This window comes from Marmota flaviventris, chromosome 13 (genome assembly GCF_047511675.1).
Source record: "Marmota flaviventris isolate mMarFla1 chromosome 13, mMarFla1.hap1, whole genome shotgun sequence".
Classification (NCBI taxonomy): Eukaryota; Metazoa; Chordata; class Mammalia; order Rodentia; family Sciuridae; genus Marmota; species Marmota flaviventris.
In genome coordinates this window covers 36,423,512-36,444,297 of record NC_092510.1, presented here as the reverse complement: position 1 = coordinate 36,444,297, position 20,786 = coordinate 36,423,512, and the positions used below count along the sequence as shown (strand labels likewise).

At 38.5% G+C, this 20,786-nt stretch overlaps 1 protein-coding gene across 1 annotated transcript in view; it reads right to left on the bottom strand.

The window, feature by feature from the left end:
• Positions 1-20,786, bottom strand: part of LOC139701380 (dedicator of cytokinesis protein 8-like) — a gene marked incomplete at its 5' end in the record, with an annotated part of 85,445 nt that overhangs the window by 41,809 nt on the left and 22,850 nt on the right. Inside the window, 11 exons of the mRNA XM_071600588.1 lie at positions 2,315-2,504; positions 3,211-3,311; positions 4,838-4,996; positions 6,360-6,512; positions 7,404-7,538; positions 9,134-9,230; positions 13,393-13,480; positions 14,424-14,553; positions 14,912-15,094; positions 16,989-17,125; positions 18,544-18,713. Of these exons, the coding sequence (XP_071456689.1) occupies positions 2,315-2,504; positions 3,211-3,311; positions 4,838-4,996; positions 6,360-6,512; positions 7,404-7,538; positions 9,134-9,230; positions 13,393-13,480; positions 14,424-14,553; positions 14,912-15,094; positions 16,989-17,125; positions 18,544-18,713 (1,543 nt within the window). The remainder of the gene's footprint in view (positions 1-2,314; positions 2,505-3,210; positions 3,312-4,837; positions 4,997-6,359; positions 6,513-7,403; positions 7,539-9,133; positions 9,231-13,392; positions 13,481-14,423; positions 14,554-14,911; positions 15,095-16,988; positions 17,126-18,543; positions 18,714-20,786) is intronic.

Genomic DNA, 20,786 nt, shown 5'->3' with positions numbered 1-20,786 from the left:
CAATTCACCCATAAGCACGACATAATTTGACATCATTTTTGTATCTGAGAACACCTAGTCTTTGTGTACTGTCCATCACGAAGACCCGTGTTTCACGGTTCCTCACCTTCCTTCTCACCTTCTGCACTCTTTCCCGACCCCAAGGTAGGACCCAGTCTAAAAGCTCACAGTGTTTTGTGTCTTTTTATAATATTATTTATCATAATTATGATTAAGAATGGAATAATTAATTATATGATATCTTTCTGGCTAGAATGTAAAGGTCATGAAGACAGAAGAAATTCTCAATAAATTATGCTCTGAAAGCAGGAATGAAGGAATGAAGCTATATGAAAAGATGGAGGTCTATGTTCCCATGTAGGGATAATGTGGAGTTTTTCTATTAGGTCTAGAAGAACAATTCTGTCTCACCTTGGTATGTCTCATTAGAAGCCAATCAACTGAATTATAAGTAAAATAAGAATAAGAGAGCTTATTACATATGAAATTAAAAAATGAAATGAAATTAAAACTTAAGTTATTAAATATTAAATAAAATATAATAACAGGAATAAAATATAGTAAGAGGGGAATATTAAATAAAATATAGTATATTAAATAAAACATAGTAAATTATAAGAAATAGTTTAGTAAACAAAATAAGAAAAGGGGATGATATAATTCACCTCTAACTGAAAGTCTGAAGATTTTCTGGAATGTGAAATTGTAATACAAAGCTAGGCACAGTGGCACATACCTGTAATCCCAGCGGCTTGGGAGGCTGAGGCACAAGGATTGTGAGTTCAAAGTCAGCCTCAGCAACTCAGTGAGGCCCTAAGCAACTCAGCGAGACCCTGTCTCTAAATAAAATATAAAAAAAGGGTGGGGATGTGGCTCTGTGCTTAAGAGCTCCTGGGTTCAATCCCTGCTACCAAAAACAAACAAATAAACAAAAAAAGAGAAGAAACTGTAATACTTATCCTTGGTAATATCAAGTGACCAAAATAAATTTGATGAAAGAAGGTGAACCTAAAAGAATTTTTATAACTTTCTGTTTTGCTTTTGTGTTATTCAAAATCAGATGTAATGTTTTTATGCTTTGGGATGAGAAATAAATTACTGATTTTTATAACAAACATTTCTGAACTGAGAATAAAATTTATTTACTGAGAATAAAATAATAGAATACACATTTCTGTTATTGAGGACCATAAGGAAGGAGGGGTTAATAACATGAGGTGAAATCCAGTTTTGCAGGTGAACACTATACTAGAAATGAGAGGCTCCCAACTCTTTCAGCAATCATTTTAGTGACTTATTCTCTAAGCCTGGGAAAGCCACTTTGAATTGTCCTTTCTTTCTGGTTCACAAAGCATCACAACACCATGTTGAAGAACAATACTGAGAACAAAGCCTTTCATAAAATCTGTCATGGAAATTCAGACAAGAATAATACAAACACTATAAATGACTTTGGAAGTTTGGCTTGAAAAAAAATTCTATTATTGTAGCTGTATTGTTCATGGTTTCAGGGATGGCCATCTCTACAGACTGTGTCTCTTTAAAAAAAGTACTAATAACACTGATTTTGGTTTGTTTTTTTTTTCTCTCTCTAGACTGTATTAAGCTATGTAGGAAGAACAAAAATATTGTGCTTCTTACAATGTTACATACAAACAAGTGGCCACTGAGCCATCTTCTAGGTCTGGCAGACAATTTCCCCTTGTCAACTATGAGTAATTTTAGGTTATTCTCAGAAAACATGGATTCAGCCTTTTGTTTCCCTTTCCAGGTCAATTTCATTCTTTCTTGACTTTGGATCTGAGTGGGACCCTACAGAATTGGGGAATGGAATCAAAAGATTGGGCCATGAGGGAAAGAATTTCTTCAATGTTCAGAAGTACTTTCTTGCTTGTCATTATATGGTGCTACCTATAAGTCTTTGAGAAAGACTTTAAATGACCTTAGAAAAATTGTTTTATCAATTCCTACAGCTGTGAAGTAGGAGTAATAGTTCAGAACACCTATTAAAGTGCCTGTTCCTCTAGGTACCATTATTATAAACAACAATAAAGAAGATGGCAAAGCAATTAGAGAAGGCAAATGTGCACTGTTGACAACTGGGTTGGGCTCTTCTTAGTGGCAAAGACTCTCCCATGCATTGTAGAATGTTCAGTGACACCCTCCCTTTTAGATGTCAGTAACACCCATCTTCCCAACTCCAGATGTAATAATGAAAAATGCTTCTAGACATTGTTAGTGCAGGGGGTGTGGGCAGAATTGTCTCCTGGTTGAGTTAACTATTCTCGGGTAAAGCTGAACGTGTCCCCATCTGAAAGCTGACACTGCCCACGGGCAGGTAGCTGTGGTCCTCCAGCATGCTCAGATACTCCGCTACTAAGGCAGCAGCGTGTACCAGGCACATGGCGGCCTCCGTGTAGCACTTTTTCTTGGTGTGTTTCTCTGCCATGTTCTGGAGCCAAGTCAGCCACAGATCAGGAGATGTCTGGTAACTCTTGGCAATTCTGAAGACAGATTGAGTGACAGTTTCAAGGGTAGCAGGCTAATGACACTGTACAACAATTTTTTTTTTTCACCCTGATTTTCCCTTACATCTTGAAAACATGAGAGAAAAGTCAAATACTTTAATTCAACTGTTTTTGTTCCATGTCTAAGGTATGCTGGACCCCAAGAGCACTTAGTGAAAGCTTTATGAGAAAAAAAGACTATGAAAAATAATGTCCTTTGACATAAATCTCAAGCAATTATCTTCCTTTCCTTTTTCTCAAAAATAATGACAGAAGACAAAAGTATTGTGCCTCTTACGATGTTACATGCAAACAATTTTGCCTCTGTAAACCATTTCTACAGAGCAAGGACTGGAAGTCAAAGTTTTAAACTATAGAGAGAATTTCTAAAGTAAAACTTATATGTGTGTTTGAATATAATTGCAACCAAATCATTTAGAAAACAATTCAGATAACAGTTAAGCAGAAGATAGTGTTATAGAGTGGGCAAATCACTTTAAACTAAGGTGATCTTTTTGAAAACATGTATATGAATCAAACCACTATAAATGTTTAATTTCTACTGATTACCATACACATTTTTGGATGTCATCCAAAATAATTCTGTCCATATTACCTATGGTAATTACATTAGTAAGAACTTCACAGTGACAAATATGGGATCCCCAGGTGATGCCCTTTAGATTTTATCAGAAAAGTTTACCTGTACATGAGATCCATAAGCATCTCAGGATCTTCCTGAAATTCCCTCATTTTCACTGTGTCATATAAGATGCTATTCAGATTGCAGAGAAGTTCTTCCACCTGCAAAAAATGTAAGCCCTCAAATAACCTTGGCTTTGTAGTTTGTGGAAAGGAGATAGGATTACATAGAAAGAATATGTGGGAGGCACAGAAACGCTTTGCTCAGAAAAAAGTGAATAATAAGCGTGAAGGGGACTCTAGATGGATTCTTGGTTCTTCAGTTGTTTGCAAGTCCATGTGCTTCGTAGGCCCTGATGTGAGTTGGCTTTGGGATCTGTGAAACAGCCCTGGATCTTCATGCTACTTCCCACTGCAACAATTTTCTTTTAAATTTGTTTGAACTAGTTTTAGTTATTTGTAACCTGAAAGGTTCTAAGCTCTACTCTGAATCATCAGGGTTCTTTATACCAGCTAGGAGGCAGCTTGGGACCACAACTTGGGTTTCATGTTTCTGAAGCTTCCTGGATCTCTCCAAGGCTTCAGAGTTTTTAGAACCTCTGAGAACGACTTGTTCTTAGTTACAAAAGCCAACAGGGGAGACTGCATCACACAAAACCTGATAGACTGTGTCTTGATCCACAGACCCTGGCAAGTGGCTCAGCTGCAGAATATCATCTTATCCCTTCTGTCAACTTCCAGGGCTCCTAAAATTTCTTCCACCATACTCATTTCATTGAAGACCTCTATTGTACTGCCCATATTTTGCTTGGTCTTGTTGGTTAATATCTCTGCATGAATAAGATTAATTTACAGGAACATGGTGGAGAAGAAACAGGTGAGACAGGATTTGGTGCAGGGGAGAGGAGAGGAAAAAGATTCTGAGAATGAGGATGTAACATTACTGGAGAAGGCAGGAGAGCTCTGGGCAAATAGGGCTCTCACACTAAGGGAAGAAAGAAAACCTCACCCATTCATTCTTTCATTCATACATTCCCTCATTCACTCTAGTGGGAACCTATCCTAGAGTAGGCTAGAAGCTGAAGTTAAAAGATAAAGGTGACATGCTTTATCTTTTTCTTTATTCCCTGAGCATTGCAACAGATTATTTGCCCTCACAAGTGTCTGTAGGACTAATCTTGTTGATAATCTCAAACTTGGTCCTTCCTCTCCTTCAAGTACTCGTGGGTCAAGCTGGTCCCTTTAGCATCCCTTAGGCACAATTCATTCTCACCCCTATTCATCATTGCCCTGTGAATCCTACCCCAGCCTTTCCAGGTCACTAAGTTGTTCATTAACTAACCCCTCCTTTTCTCTAATCTCACACCACATGTAGTTTCTTGCCATACACTTAAGTATCAGTTGTTTTGTCTTTCCTCCTAATTGTTTTGAGACTGAGCTCTCTAGATAGACTCTTGGCATCCTGAGGTTGGGGACAGTAGTGAGGAAATATATATGTTTCTTAGAGCACTGAGAGGATGTGATTATGGGACAGGCAATACATCCTTGCAAATTACATATATATAATACATACAAATTATATACATATAATCATATGGTTATGTGTGTGTGTGTGTGTGTGTGTGTATGTGTTTATAATCAGCTGATCCCAAATTCATGCTTGAGACAAGGTATGTTCATTGGTCTACCTGGGTAGGAAAGGGAGTTGTCTGCATGGCTGTGTCCTCTTCTGAATAGGCCAAAATTGTCCTCAGGGATCTTCTCAGGTGCTCCTCATTAAAATCTGGTGCTTTGCCCACCAAAGATGCCAGAGACATAGTTACTTGCATCTTTACTCTGGCAAAGTTCTGCATTTTAAAAAAAAAGAGGCACTCAGCTAGTCAATAATTGAAGGCAGTAGGGCCAGACACAAAACTCCCTGAGTTATCTTTCATCCCCGTCTTAATCATTTCCTTTTCTCTCAATGCAAGGTGAGCTACACTGTGCACAAGATTCACATTATCATTTAAATGGTCTGAAAGGACCTTGTGCTCACATAAATCTGTCAGGCTCCCTTTAAATTTTCATTGAGGATTGAGTTGCCTCCATACTGCAAGGCCAGAAGATTCCTATAAAGCTGGGTCACAGGATATATTCTTTTATACCAAGATCCTCTTCTTAGAATTTCATTTAAACTATAATGAGGAATAGAACTTCCAAGGCCAGAAATTACTGAGATTTTAGACCAAAGAAAGCAGCAAGTTTCTAATTCTCCTTTCCTTCCAGAACTGTAGGAAAATAAGGCTATGCCAAGAGACCCTGGGTAATGTCCTAAAGACTTTTAAATAGTTATCACTAATATCTCTCTGAAGATACTACTTTATTCCATGGGCCAATTTATCTTTGTGTGTGCATCTTTGGGGTAGTAGGGATTGAACCCAGAGTCTCACATGTGCTAGAAAGCTCTATACCACTGAGCTACAGCCTTACCCTTTTTTATTTTATTTTGAGACCAGACTGGCCTCAAACTTTTGATCCTCCTGCCTCAGCCTCCTGAGTCACAGGGATTATAGGCATGTGCCACCATGTCTAGTTCCAATTTATCTTTTACAGAAATTCCAAACGAACACCCCTAAATCTGCACAAACTAAAGTAAAGGCTGAGTGTTCTTCAATAAAGTTGAGTTCCAAAGGCTTCTAGGCTTCAATTAAAACTCAGGTCTAGGGGCTGGGAATGTGACTCAGTGGTAGACTACTTGCCTCGAATTCACAAGGCTCTAGGTTTATTTCCCAGTACCACAGAATAACAATGAAACACAACCCAGTTCCAGTTATTGCTGGTCATTTAAAATTCTCTTCCACAGCCCATTCAGGTACTAGCCAGAACTGTACTAATTCAGAATTCAGAAACAGGATTCATTCTTCTGAATTCTTATACTGTCTGTTGCATTTGTTCCTACACATACCATTTTTATCTATGTATAAAAGACCTTCTGTGTCTTAGGGAGACATTACTGATGGGGACTGCTGCATTCACCAGTCCTGATAGTTGCCTTTAAATGCAAATTCAGGTGAAAGCTGCTATCCATCTTGGTACTGTATTGTTTCTTTCTTGCAGGACTGGGGTAAATGGCAACACTGCACACATTTCCCTTAGGTTTTTCTCTCTACTGATGCTTTGCATTGACTTTCTCTACTGATTCTGGGTCACTTGTCTGGTCTGAGTTCTTACACTGGTAGCTCCGAAACTGAACCTCATGAGGAGGTAGAGGGTGGCGCAAGCCTGGCTCCGTGTGGTGTCCATGCTGCTGCTGCAGTGGTGTAGCACACGCTGACACAGGTCCGCACATTGTTCCACCTCTTCCTCGAACAGCAAGTCTCCAAACTAGGAGAGACACAAGGCACCATCAGGCATCACTTGGCACTTGATAAGCTTTTTGGACCAGATGCCTATTGAAATATGCAAATGTCTGCTTGGACAAGCAAAAAGCCCAGAAGAGTTAATGCATTGCTCCATAAAGATAATGACCTATGTGAGTCAGAAGATGGGTTTAAGCAATGAAGTTGACTTAAGATTTAATTATGAACCGCCCAACTAAGGTCAGGGCTATGTTATTAAAGTTCATTGTTAACCTGGTTGAATTCACTGGTGAGATCATAGCTTTGAAGAAATGAATCATGAATTTCCTGGGTTCCCTGGAAACTACTGGTGACTAACAAAGAGAAATGATTCTAGTAGAGGATAGCAAAAGAATTCCTCTTTCTAAATTTAAAAGACCCTATGGAGAAGGCATACATGGAGATTTCCCACAAAGGAGAAAATTTAATCTGCATAGACTATACTAACCAAAGATAATATACATTCTCAGGTTCTCAGAAAATTAATTTAAACTTCTGGCATTTTATGATACGATATTTTGTAAGACTTAATGGGAGTCATGTATAGGATTTAATCTCATTATGATAAGGTATTAAAGGAAAAGGGTAAAATTACAAATTTGCTCCATTGATTTTTGCTCTTGTATCATAGACTTTTAGTGAGTGGCTATTTCAAGTTCTTTAGTTAGTCCCACGTTTCAAGTACTAGAGACGCTGTCCTCTCATGGTGACTTCTTCCATAGGAAGTGTATCTGCTTTCTTCCTAAGAAGAACTAAGACCTTCAATGCATGCCATTTAAGATACTCCGTGGGTTTTGGTCCACCTGAAGACAGAAGTGAAGCTAGATGAGAATCTTACCCTTAATTAAGAGTAAGAAAACAAGTGTCTCATGTTTACCTTGGCAATGAGGGCTCGCAGTGTCGCAAAGCAGTGAGTCAGGTAGGTGGTACTTTGATCACAGCTTAGGGAATTCACCAGGACCCTCAGAACGCCTCCCAGCAGGCTGTCTTTACAGTCCAGCGCTGAGCTTGCCTAGGGGCCGGAAGAACAGCATTACTTAATCCCTGATGTGTAGTGAGCTGAGGGCTGAAGACAGGAGAGGCTGCTGAACGTTATCTCAGGACCTGATGTTCCATTGCTCTCATTGGAAGGTCTTCAGGGTTTGGTGAGCCACCATCTATTGTCATTCTCTAACCATGAGAACTGAAGACTGATTTCCAAACTCCTAATTGATTTGGGACTTTTGCCCAATTCTGGCTTCCTAAATGAAGCACACCTCCCTCTATCCTGGGCCAAAGCTTTTGAAATGCTCTTTCTTTGTATACAAGGCCTAGCTTGCCTTGTGGGCTTCAAAACACAATGTGGGTTTCCCAGTACAACAGAGGTGTCAGTGATGTTTCTACATAGAAGCTTATTTATCAGCTACAGCAGAACTAAAAGTACCAAGGATAATAGTAACTAAGTTTCACCTTTCTTGGAAAATTACAAATACATTTTGAGGCCTGATGTTAGGTACAGAATGTTTAAGGTTGAGTCATATAAAGATACCATCAATGTGAAGTCAAGCATTTATGTTATCAGAGATATCAAAGTCATTAAATATACTTGAGTCATTTGTGGATGCTCAAGTCCTTTATATAAAATGGTATAATATTTGCGTATAACCTACACATATTATTAAATCATCCCTAGATTACTTTAAATACTTAAAACAATGTAAATGCTACATAAATCCTTGTTATAACATGTGGTTTAGGGAAAAAATGATACGAAAGAAAAAAGGGACTGTACATGTTCAATATAGATGAAAATATTTTGGGGGGAGGGGTACCAGGAATTGATCTTAGGGGCACTCAACTACTAAGCCCATATCCCTAGCTCTATTTATTTATTTATTGTATTTTATTTAGAGACAGGGTCTCACTGAATTACTTAGTGCCTCATCCTTGCTGAGGCGGGCTTTGAACTCATGATTCTCCTGTCTCAGCCTCCAGAGCCACTGGGATTATAGGCATGAGCCACTGTGCCCAGCGTAGATGCAATTTTTTCCTTAATATTTTCAATCCATGGTTGGAGTTTCCATGTACACAGAACTGGCAGATATGGAGGGCTGACTGTACTTTTCTATAGCAGGAATGGCAAACTTATGGGATAAATGACTTTCCTTCAGTAATTTGAATCCAAAATAAACATCATTTACCCTACTTAGCACTATTTTTTAATCTAAACCAGTCATAAGAACAGCTCCTATATCAGACAGGGACCATCATTCAACTGGATTAGACCCATCAGGAAAAAAAAAAACAACAGTTAACCACCCTGGGTCTAGATATTAAATCAGAATTTCACCATTTGAATTATAAATTTGGCATACTCTTGGGCCAATTTAACCATGGTCAGCTCATCAAACACATCTTTCCAAGTGAGCAGTAAGTCCAAGAAGCCAGAAGAATGTTTGGTGTCTCTGGAGTTTATAAGGTGGATGTTATTGTAAGTAGTAACCTGTCAACTTCACTTTTTAAAAGGATCACTATTTCTTTCACAATTTTGAATAAAGATTTCCTTCTTAAATTCCAGTGAACACATTCATCTTAAGCAAATTAGGTCAAGCTGTTAGTTTTTCTCACCTGGATAATGTTTTCCTGCATGTCCAGGATGATTAGATTTGCTTCTGTAGCCAGATTGCCACTGATCAAGGCTTCTTGATCTAACTCTGCCTTTGTTCTAAGAAACAAAAAGAGGTTCAAATTAACACACAAATCAAAGCTGGCCAGGTTCTAGTAATGGTGATCTTTGCACCAGAGCATAAGGAAATCTTTGGAAGAGTCAACTTAGAAATGAAAACAAAAGCAGCTGGCCTCAAGTAACTAAGGTATGCAGGCATTTTCTGAAATTCATGTGTGGTTAGAAAGATTCTGTATTTCACCATATAATTGTCATGGATTTTAGAACATTTTTTTTTTTTTTTGCAATAGGTGGGGTATAACTATGATGTGAAATTTTAAAAACAATTATGCTGGTTCCTTAGAAATCATTTATTACTAATGTGTCTTTGCTGCAAGATTAGGATGCACTGAATACTCGTGAATGTACATTAATGTAGTGGTGACGATTATGTGGTGAAATACTGTTATCGAGGTAAAGTTTCCAGGTCATTCTCATCCCTACTATTATTAATAATGATGACAACTATAAAAATAACAAGATGGGCAGAGAAGCAATCACTGGCTGCTATTAGCAATTAGGGGAGCCCATTAGATTATTGCCTAAAGCCTCAGGGCCATGCCTGTATTTCATGCATGAGAACTCTGGATCTGTGGTGGGGGAGGAGGAAGACCCTGCAATATGCAGGAGAGACTGGGTGTGGTGTGAATTTGGCAAACAGTGAAGATGCTGGGTTAGAAAAGGGTGATGCTTTAGAACAGGGGCAGTTCAGTTTCTTAGCTTCCCAAAGACCATGTTGGGAAGCTAAGAGACTGAGTTGGGGTTGGTCAGCCAGGTATGGGACATTTTGTCTTTTTTTTTTTTCCAATGGAAAGCAAAGACTGCATTTCCATGGGGCAGATCATCTAACTGGTATCACTCACTAGGGAATGGGAAATTGCCAGGTGCTGCTCTTCTATTAGGTTTCATTTTAAGGAATCAGAGTATTTTATGGACTAGTCCATGCATTCTCACAAAATTCAACTAAGATTGGAAAGGGATAAAGTAAGCCCCCACCCCCAACAGTTTTGCTTTCCATGGTTCAGTTATTCATGGTCAATTGCAGCCTAAAGAAATTAAATGAAAAAATCCGGAAGTACACAATTAATTAATTTAAATTGTATGCCAATGTGAATAGTATGCTGTCCCACTCTATTCTGCCAGGTGAATCACTGCTTTTTCCAGTATCTCCAATGCTGTACACTCTACCCACCCATCGGTTACTTATTAGCTGTCTTGCTTATCAGTTTCTCCATGCTTGCATACAGAATTTGGTAACATCTGAAGTTTTAAGCACCCACTGGGGTTCTTGGAATGTATCCCCTGTGGACAAGGGGGAGTACTATATTTTGTATCATCATCCACATTTAGTTTCCAGGGAAGGGAGGTGTGAAAAAATGACTTTTTTAAAGTGACACTAGTGGCCAAGATGTAATTTTGGAGCTGGGGCATCATGCTGTCAGCTCACATATCTTAAGATGACCAAGGCTACTACTTAGATGTTCTCCAGTATCCTTAACCCACTGGAGGACATACAGTTTATTACATACATCTGATGATCAGAGTAAACATTTCTGTGTAATTTAACTGTTTCCACAATTAGGAATAGGCTCTCAGGTCCCAAGTTGCTTCACATGCCTCACCCCATTCTCCAAGAGAAAGCATTTATGTACTATAAATGAAATTTAAAAGCTTTCTTTGTTGTTGTTAAATTACTGGTATCAAAAATACTGTCAATGTGTAATCAACACAAAACTTCCTAGTGAAATATAAAATATGGCATGCACTTTTATTACTTCTCATTTCAAAATAGCTACATGTGGCTGGTGGCTACTATAATGGACAGTGCAGATCTAGAGTATCCTTATCTGTTTTTTTAATTCTAATTTTTTATTGCAGTTAAAATATATAGAACAAAGTTTACTATTTTAATCATGTTAGAATGTGCAGTTCAGTGGGATTAAGTAACTTCACATTGTTATGCAACCATCACCACCACTACTCTGGGGTTCAAAAAGCCTACCAGCTATTTCTTTAAAACCATGTTCTCAGACTTAGCTGCACAATAGAGTCATGTGGCAGTTTTACAAATACTGATTCCTGGGCTCCACCACTGCAGATTATGAATTAGGGTATCTTTGGGCACTTTGAAATTGGGAGCTTTAAAAGCCCCCTGGGTGATTCTAATGTGCAGCCCATGTTGAAAATTACTGCTCTAAAAGAAATAGAGTGAAAATAATTAAAAAGTGTTCTGGTGAATGAGACAAAAAAAAAAAAAAAAAAAAAAAGATGAAAGAGACAACTCAAGTAATTACAAAAAGTTCCCAAAGAGCTAGGGTGAGAAGTTCTAATTTTTCTATGCTATAGCCACTGAGGTCTACAGGTGTGCATCATTAGCTCTAATAATGAGCAGCCCACCAGGTAGCTCAGGGCTAAGAACTAACCTAGACAGAACTGGCAGGCTCTGCATGCTAAGATTCAGCATTGTGTTGTTATTGCAAAAAAAAAAAAAAAAAAAAGGGAGAGGTTTCCCAAATCATCCATTTATGTGGCCCAGGCAAAACAGACTTTGTTATTCTCTATTTTAAATCTCATAGATGACCTAACCAACTAAGCAATTCTGTACTTACTATACGCAGATTGTTGTTGTTGTACATTATCTAATCTAGAATGTATAGACTCTTAGAACCAAGTATCTTACAAATCAGTTTAGGGAACTTGGAGCAAGAATAAATACCCAAAGCAAATAGGCATTATTTTATGTTTTTTGGGGGTACCAGGGATTGAACTCAGGGGCATTCATCCACTGAGCCACATCCTCAGCCCTATTTTGTATTTTATTTACAGACAGGGTCTCACTAATTTGTTTAGTGTTTTGCTTTTGCTGAGGTTGGCTTTGAACTCTGATCCTCCTGTCTCAGCCTCCTGAGCCGCTGGGATTACAGGCATGCACCACCGTGCCCAGCAGACATTATTAATAACACCAATGACTGGGTTTTCCAAAGTAACATCTGTAACAAATTTCTTTGATGTTCTAAAATAAATTTCACTCCCCAAAGTTCCATAAATGGGCCAGAATATTCTATAGTGACAGCAAAGATATGAACTCGTATTTATTTACAAAGCAATAGTGTTACTCAAGTCTTCCCATCTTTTTCTATGATGTGTGTGTCATATGCCAAGGGGATGTTCTGCTTATGCCTTGTCAAGTGTGTGTGTGGTCTTCAACAATTCAATGTTGTGCTCTGTGAGCTGTGGGATTCATTAGGCTATCTGTTGTAAGAGGCAGAGGAGATATGCACCATCTATTCAAATATATTTAATTTTGTCTCTCATTTGTCTAAGTTGTTGCATATAATTGCTGCACTGTCTTGTGCTCTACCTATATATCTCTCTCATTACAATCCAAACAGGATTTTTATTCTTTCATTTCTTTATACTTTTTTTCTGACTGTGATATATATCATAACACTGCAGGAAATCCAGCAAAGTATAAAAAGAAAACAACAATTGCCTATATTCCCAATACCCAAAGAAAACCACTAGAAATATTCTGATAAATTTCCTTCCAGTTTATTAAAAATGCATTTATTTATAATTAAAGATTTGAAATTATATCCTAAAACCAGATGTCTATCCTGCTTCTGTTCACTTAATTATTTTTCAGAGGCATTTCCCCATGTCATTAAAATTGTCATTTTTATGGCAACCTAATATTTTGTTACATGTTTTCCTATGTTGTAGTGTTTAAAGTGTTTCTAATTTTTAAAAACAATTTCAAGTAATACTGACATGAATATCCCTGACTATACATCTTTGAACGCATTTCCAAATAGGGTTCAAAGGATTCAGTAGGGATTTGAAACTATATGGTATTGGGCACTTTGTCCCATGTTCTGCAATTCCCCACTCTCCATTAGTAGCTTTCATTAAGCTACCTGAGGTTGCTTAATATTAATTTTTTAAAATTCTTATCAATGTGATGCATGTTTAATAGCTGGCAATCACAACTCCTTTAAACCTTTGAACATCATGGGTCCCTGGGTGGAGAATATTTATACAGATGAAGATGCTTCATTTTCTTACCCATGGAAGGATGCAGTTGTTTCAGTAATACAAGTAGCCTGGGAAAAATGGTTTTGGACTTAAAATAAAGGTAGAACACAGTTGCTGAGTGACTCACTTATCTGACTTCTCATTAGCTTGCCGCCAATGTGTCTGCTCTTTCTTCCATCTCAAATTTTCATTTAGGCCTGGAAATCGGTCATTCCCTAGGAGTTAAGAAATGCATGATAGGAATTTGATTAGCATGAAACCCTTTAAGATAACCAGAAATTCCATAACAAGCTCAACTGAGAGGACTCAGAACCATTTCTCCAGTTAATTAGTCTGTGCAGGATGCTGAGAGGAGACAAAGCCACCGTGCCTATGTCGGGGTGGTCTGCTCTTTGATTCACAGGGTACAGGCTTAGCATCCCTGCCTTTCTGGGGTATCAAGGAGCATATTTTTCATATTTTTAAATATTTTCACTGAATTATTGGAGATAGCCGGTGTCAAATGAAGGTACCTTGTCACCACCGAAAATGCTGAGCTCCCTCCAAGCTCCCTGCTATTGAGTCCTGTTGAACAGAACGAGCTGTCTTTCTGTTGTATTGTGAGCACAGAGACTAAGACCCAGAGCACATGAACATTTCACTCTATTATTGTAGAGTGATGAGCTCCACCTTCTGAGGTCTTTCCTGGTGTGGCAGGGTCCTTAGAGGACTTGAACACTCTGAAGCCCGTTTGGGAAATTGGTTCCATTCCAATAATGCCCTGAATGATTTGGGGGAGATGATCTTAGGCCCAGAAGGCTCTAGTTTCTTGATCATGCTCCAGAGGGATTAGTCAAATATCCTCTAAAGAGGCCTCTGCCTGGAGGGAGACATGTCCCAACTCATCCATGATTCATATTCTTGGATGTGACCTTTATCCACCACCAAGTTTTCACTCAAACATGCCATCAGGGGCCATTTTGAGAATTCTTTGATCTGAGTAGCAGCTTTCCCTTAGAGGCACAGGGCTAATCTTATATACACCACGCATAGAATTCCAGGATCTTCTGCCTCTGCTGTTATTGCAAATGTCCCATGAGAGTGATTTCCAGAGGAACTTCCTTCCCACAAAGGATGCAGAGGGGTTAACAGAAAGCAGGGAAAGGCTTCCTCACATACCTGGAGTCCTGCGGCGCATCATCTCCCCTCTGGCCCCTTCGCCCCGGAGCAAAGCCTCTTCCAGTCTAGCCTTGACATCCCTCGACTTCTGCAGGACTTGGGTACTGACTTTGTCAGAACTCTGCTTTCCCTGGGCAGGATAGAAGCAGTTTGGTGAGGTATTTATTGATGGGAGAATCATCAAAACATAATACTCCAGTTAAGTTGGCCAACATGTACATGTAGCTTGACATGTAGTACAAGAGGCACCATTCTGGAGAGTCTTACAGCTGAAACCCTATTAACAGAAATGGGGCTTTCTGCAGAAGGTTGAGCTCTTTTCCCTTTAGAATGATCATATGTATAAATGCAAATAGGCTGTGTATTTGAATACAGAAACATGAAAAACTAACAATGCCACCATTGGCCTTGCAAAGGGGAAGAGTAACAAGACAGGATTGAACTTGGGAGATTAGTGCAGGTATAAATTTGAGATACCCTGCACTTACCTTATATTCAAAACAGGAGACACAGATGAAAAGCAGGTCTAAAATTCTGTTTAATTGCATTGATGGCAGGTCAGCAATCCACTTCCTAATGAGACTCTGATCAGCATTTTTCATGATCCAGAGGAAGCAAATCATGAGGTTGCGGGTGGTGTCGGCGTTCAGCATATTATACTGCTTATAGGGCTGGGAGGAGGCAGGGGAAGAAGTCAAGTAACATAAAAACCAAAAGCTGAGGGATGATAATTTCTCAGAGATTTCTCAGAACATGGGGGCCATCTTTTCCTTGTCTGGGGATGCTTCCAGTAGCCCTGCCTTTCCTGGGCAGGAAAGCTGTGTTCTCTGGAGCTGGGCTGCTCACCAGGGGCACTGTTTGAGGCAGATTTCAGCCACATAATAGAAGAACATACTCTGTCTTAGGGAGTGATGTGGTCTATTGGTTAGCTCTGGACCTTGGCTAAACTTTTCAGTGATACAAATGGGTTTTCTCTCTTTCTTTCTTTTTTTTAAAAATATATTTTTAGTTGTAGTTGGACACAATCCCTTTATCTTATTTACTTTTATGAGGTGCTGAAGATCAAACCCAGTGTCTTGCATGTGCTAGGTGAGCACTTTACTGCTGAACCACAACCTTAGCCCCCAAATGGGTTTTCTTGCTGCTAAGATCTTTGAATATTACTTCTTGAAGCCAGACAGATGTAAGGTTGGACTTACAGAAGAGAACTAGTTTGGCTAGGCACCATGAATAACTGTTTAAGATTTTAGCTTCTTTGTTACATAGTCTGAAATATAACATGAGAGTCATGAACTGCCTGATAAATTAATCAAATCCATAAATTAGTGGAGTCTTCTGTAATATGAATTTAACAGTAATTCCTTTTTGGCAGTGGGTGGGGTATGGATGCTCAAACCATTTGTTATTCTACTCTGGCCACAAGTGCTAAGCACACTTTCTGTTACTCATCAAGTCAACAACAATATGCAGCTGCACCCTTGGTTTATGTGGCGTAACTAATATCCAGTGGAATGTAGTGGTGAAATTGCAATGAGGTATTTGTGAATTATGTGAAGGAAATGTTAGTTTTGGATGGAAATAGAGAGATGATGAAGTTACTTCAACTTGAATTACCCTTGGTGTGTTGACAAGAAGTAATGAAATCCTTAGATATAACTTCACAGGGAATATGTTCCAACAGGTGCACTTGGGGCTTCTGCGTTCCTTCCTTAGAGGCAAATGATATAAAAGGCAAAGGCTGCCTCGAGTGGGTACCTTTGATTAGAAGGATCTCAGAGAGGTGGAGGAGGTCAGAACACACAATATTTATCAGACTGTAAGATCAGTGATGTCAAATCTCAAACATTCTTTCCTTTTGTTTCTTACTAAGTGCTGGAGGAAGAGAAGAAAGTCTTCTAGCAAAGAGGAGCTGGGCCAAAACCCTGTCTTCTCAGATACAGCCAGGTTGAATTCTCTACAGATATATATCTTACACTGAAATGCAAAAGTAAATTAAGATGGGGGACACAGTGCTGTTTTGACAAGTGTTAGAGCTCATCAACAAATAGTGATGAATCCCACCTCAGGTGACTAGAAGGCCCATTCCTGGAGTAGCACCTCCTTAAGCCACAGAGTTTGTGCAAAAGGACAGAACCAAACAAATTTCATAGGTTCCCTGGGGACTCAGGAAAGCTGAAGTCTTTTGCTTGAGAAGCATATATTCCAAGCTTCTGGCCACTTCAATCTTTTTTTGGAGGCGGACTCAGTACAACTAAGCACAGCCCAGGACACCAACATAAGGAAGCCTTGGTTTGATCTTTTTTGTAAAGATCTCCGAGTTCCCAAGTTCACCTCTTTCCAAGTTTCCTGAAACGTGAACTCAGCCACTGGGGCTGCCTAGATCTGAGCTGAAAGTCTCTCACTGTTGTAGGAAACCTTCTCTGATCTGTTTTCCTAGAGCCAACCTCACTGTAATTCCTTTCAGCACAGAGTAACCATCACTGCTAGCTGTAAGCTGGGCTCCCTCATCTGAAGAGGGGAGAAGACACAAGCAAAAATTAAGCCAGAGAAATATGCACTACAAACCAAGGAAGATAGCATCGTTCCACTTGTCTTCAGATTAAAATGATTCCCTGCTATGGCCAGGGCGACGTTCTGGTTAATTGCACTGGGTCCATCTTGTTCTTCATCAGATCCACTGGTGCGGCTTTTCCCACTAACAGCTGCAGTCAAAATATCACAGGAGATGTCAAGCCAAAGTTGGCATTCCCTGTGATATCACCCAATGTCCAGTCAGTGACTGGGACCTTCCTAGTCACTAAAATCAGCAGTCATTTTAAACTTGATGTTTAAATTATTTATTATTTTATTAATAATGTTACCATATGTAGCAAAAAGCAGCCAAAATGTTGCTGAACACAAGATTAGGCTGGAAATGATTTTTTCAAATTGCAAAAATAAAAGCTTTCATAATAGCTTTCTGCAATATAATTTTTTAACTTATTTATTTTAAATGATTGAAAAGAATCTATGATTATGTAATGAAGCAAGTATCTTATAATAGATCTCAAAGATCCAAAAGTACCAGAATAATGTTATTTTCATAAATTCAGCAATAATTCATTAAATTTCAAATGTTTGCAGTGAATGTTAACTTATTGCCCCTATATAATATAGACATATCCATATTTATACATAGGACTAGATATGCACAAACGAAAAGGGGCCAACCATTTAAAAGGCTGCTTTTTTTTTAAAAGAGAGAGAGAGAGAGAGAGAATTTTTAATATATATATATATATATATATATATATATATATATATTTTTTTTTTTTTTTTTAGTTATTTCGGCAGACACAACATCTTTGTTTTTATGTGGTGCTGAGGATCAAACCCAGGCCGCACGCATGCCAGGCAAGCATGCTACCGCTTGAGCCACATCCCCAGCCCTAAAAGGCTGCTTTTAAAGAATGCTACCAGTCACATACGGAGACCATTCCTTCAATTTTTGGAAAAGTATGTTAAAGCACCTGACATCAACTGGTTCACTAAAAACCAATTGGACCTGTCAACACCATAGCAATTTGGATCTTCAGTTTTTCAGAGAAAAATTAAGTGTAGACAATATTTCTTGTGCTAAAGTTCTAAAAGCAGACTCAAATTTTAGAAATAACAATTCACTGTTGTGTTTTAAGGCAACTGGGTTTTTAAACAAATAATGAAGTAAATAGCACACAGAAATTATGTAAGACCTGGTAACATTATCAAAACCAAAAAATTATGTTCTCTAATTCATACAAGGCATTACAGAAGTAATCTCCAAAGGCAATAGTTCCGTTATTATATATCATGCTTTGTGCTGTGTAGTTATAGAGTTCATCATACACTAGCAGATCAAGGAGTACATGAATGAATGGACAAGTACTTTCTGAACAAAACATACATATGGTTATGTGTCTTTTTTTTTTTTTTTTAACTAATAGGGACCTGAGTTAAGAAGATTTGGAGGCCACAGCTACGAAGCCTCACTCATACAAGAGTACCAGCACTAGAGCTAACAACAGAGACTTATTCTGGGTGGGGAGTGGGCATTTGGCAGGGCCCCTCATCAGTCCAGGAAGGAAACACAAGGGGTCCTTACCTGTGAAGTCATAGAGCTGTGGCAAAGCATCCAAAATGATGCCAACCAAAGGTAGGTAAAGGGCAGCAATTTTGACCTTCATTTCAGGTTTGACACACCGTGGGTCCAGGTCATGTGAACTTAGCAGGCTGTGGATGGCACTGACAGCTTTCCTTTGCACTTTGCTGATTCTGTTGGCACAATGCGGAGAGCTACAGATTACAGCGAAGGAAAACTGAGAAACATGCTCTAAACAAACAAACAAACAAAAGTGATCAAGACACTCCTGAGCAATGAGGTGACAACGTGAAAACTAAGCAAAACAGGGTAGTCGTATCTAGAATCCAGTAGCAGACTGTTCTAATCCTGAATCTGTGGGTAGAAGTGTCTAGAACCCAGTGGCAGACTGTTCTAATCCTGAATCTATTGTTTATCATGATGTTTTCAAGTTTCTCATGTTGTAGCATGAGAACTTCATTTCTTTTTTTAAAATATTTATTTTTTAGTTGTAGTTGGACACAATATCTTTATTTCACTTATTTATTTTTATGTGGTGCTGAGGATCGAAACCAGGGTCTCGCATATGCGAGGCGAGCGTTCTACCACTGAGCCACAACCCCAGCCCCAGAACTTCATATCTTTTTAGTTTTGAAATAATGATGTTTCTTGTCAGGTGTGGTGGTACACTTCTGGTGTCAAATCCAAGAAACTATTGACCAATCAAAGTTTAAGAAAATTACCACTATGATTTTATCTAAATATTTTATAGTTTAATTCTCACACTGAGGTCTTTGATCTATTAGATAAAAATTATTACCACTATTAATTTTTGTATATAGTGTGAGGTAGACATTCAACTTCACTATTCTAAATGTGGATATCTAGTTGTCTCCGCAACATTTGTTAAAAACACTCTTCTCTGCCCCTTAATTGTTTTAAGCACTCTTTCAAAAATCAATTGACTATAAGCTCACATGCCTGCAATTCCAGCGACTCAGGGTGCTGAGACAGGAGGATCACAAGAGATCAACTTAGCAAGACCCTGTCTTAAAATAAAAACTAGAGCAGGGTGTGGTGGTGCATACCTGTAATCCCAGTGGCTGGGGAGGCTAAGATAGGAGGATCGTGAGTTCAAAGCCAGTCTCAGCAAAAAGTGAGGTGCTAAGCAACTCAGAGAGACCCTGTCTCTAAATAAAATACAAAATACAGCTGGGGATGTGGCTCAGTGTTTGAGTGCCCCTGAGTTCAATCCCCGGTACGCCCCCCCCTCAAAAAAAAAAAAACAAAACCCTATTGACTATAAATGTAAGGATTTATTTCTGGACTCAATTTGCCCTGTGTCTACCTTTATTTCAAACTGCATAGTCTTGAGTACTTTTGCTTTGCAGTAAGTTTTGATTATTGGGAAGTGTGAGTCTTCCAATTTTAAAATTCCTTTTAAAAGTTGTTTTGGCTATGCTGGGTTACTTGAAATTCCTCACAAATTTTAGGATCAGCTTATTAATTTCTGCAAGGAAGCCAGCTGAGATTTCGGGAGGAATGCATTGACTCTGTAGATGGACTTGGGGAACAGTGCCATCTGAACAATCTTAAGTTTTCCTATTCATAAATATGTGATATGCCTCCATTTTTAAAGATCTTTATTTATTTAACACTGTTTTGTCATTTTCAATGTTCAAGTCTTGTACTTCTTTAGCTTGATTTATTCCTAAGTACTTTCTTCTTTTTGATGTTATTTTAAATGGAATTGTTTTCTTAATTTCATTTTCAGATTGTTTACTGTAAGTGTATAGAAATACAATTGATCTCTGTACATTGATCTTATACTCTGCAACCTTAGTGAACTCATTAGTTCTAATAGCTTTTTAGTGAATTCTTTTAGGATTTTCTATAAACAAGATTATGCTACCTGAGAATAAAGAGTTTCACGTCTTCCTTTCTAATATCAATATTCCTTTCTAATACCAATGTCTTTTATTATACTTCCTTGCCTTTTTTGCTCTGGATATAACTTCTAGCACAATGTTGAATAAAAATGACAAAGGTGGACATTTCTGTCTTGTTCCTGATCTTAGGAGAAAAGCATTCAGACTTTCACTGATAAATATCAGGTTAGCTGTGGGTTTTCCACAGAGGTCCTTAGTCAAGATGAGGAGGTTTTATTTGTTTGTTTGTTTTTATTTGTAAAGTGTCTGCCGAGTGTATTTATCAGGAAGGGATATGAGGTTTTATCAAATGCATTTTTTTGCATCTATCAAAATAAT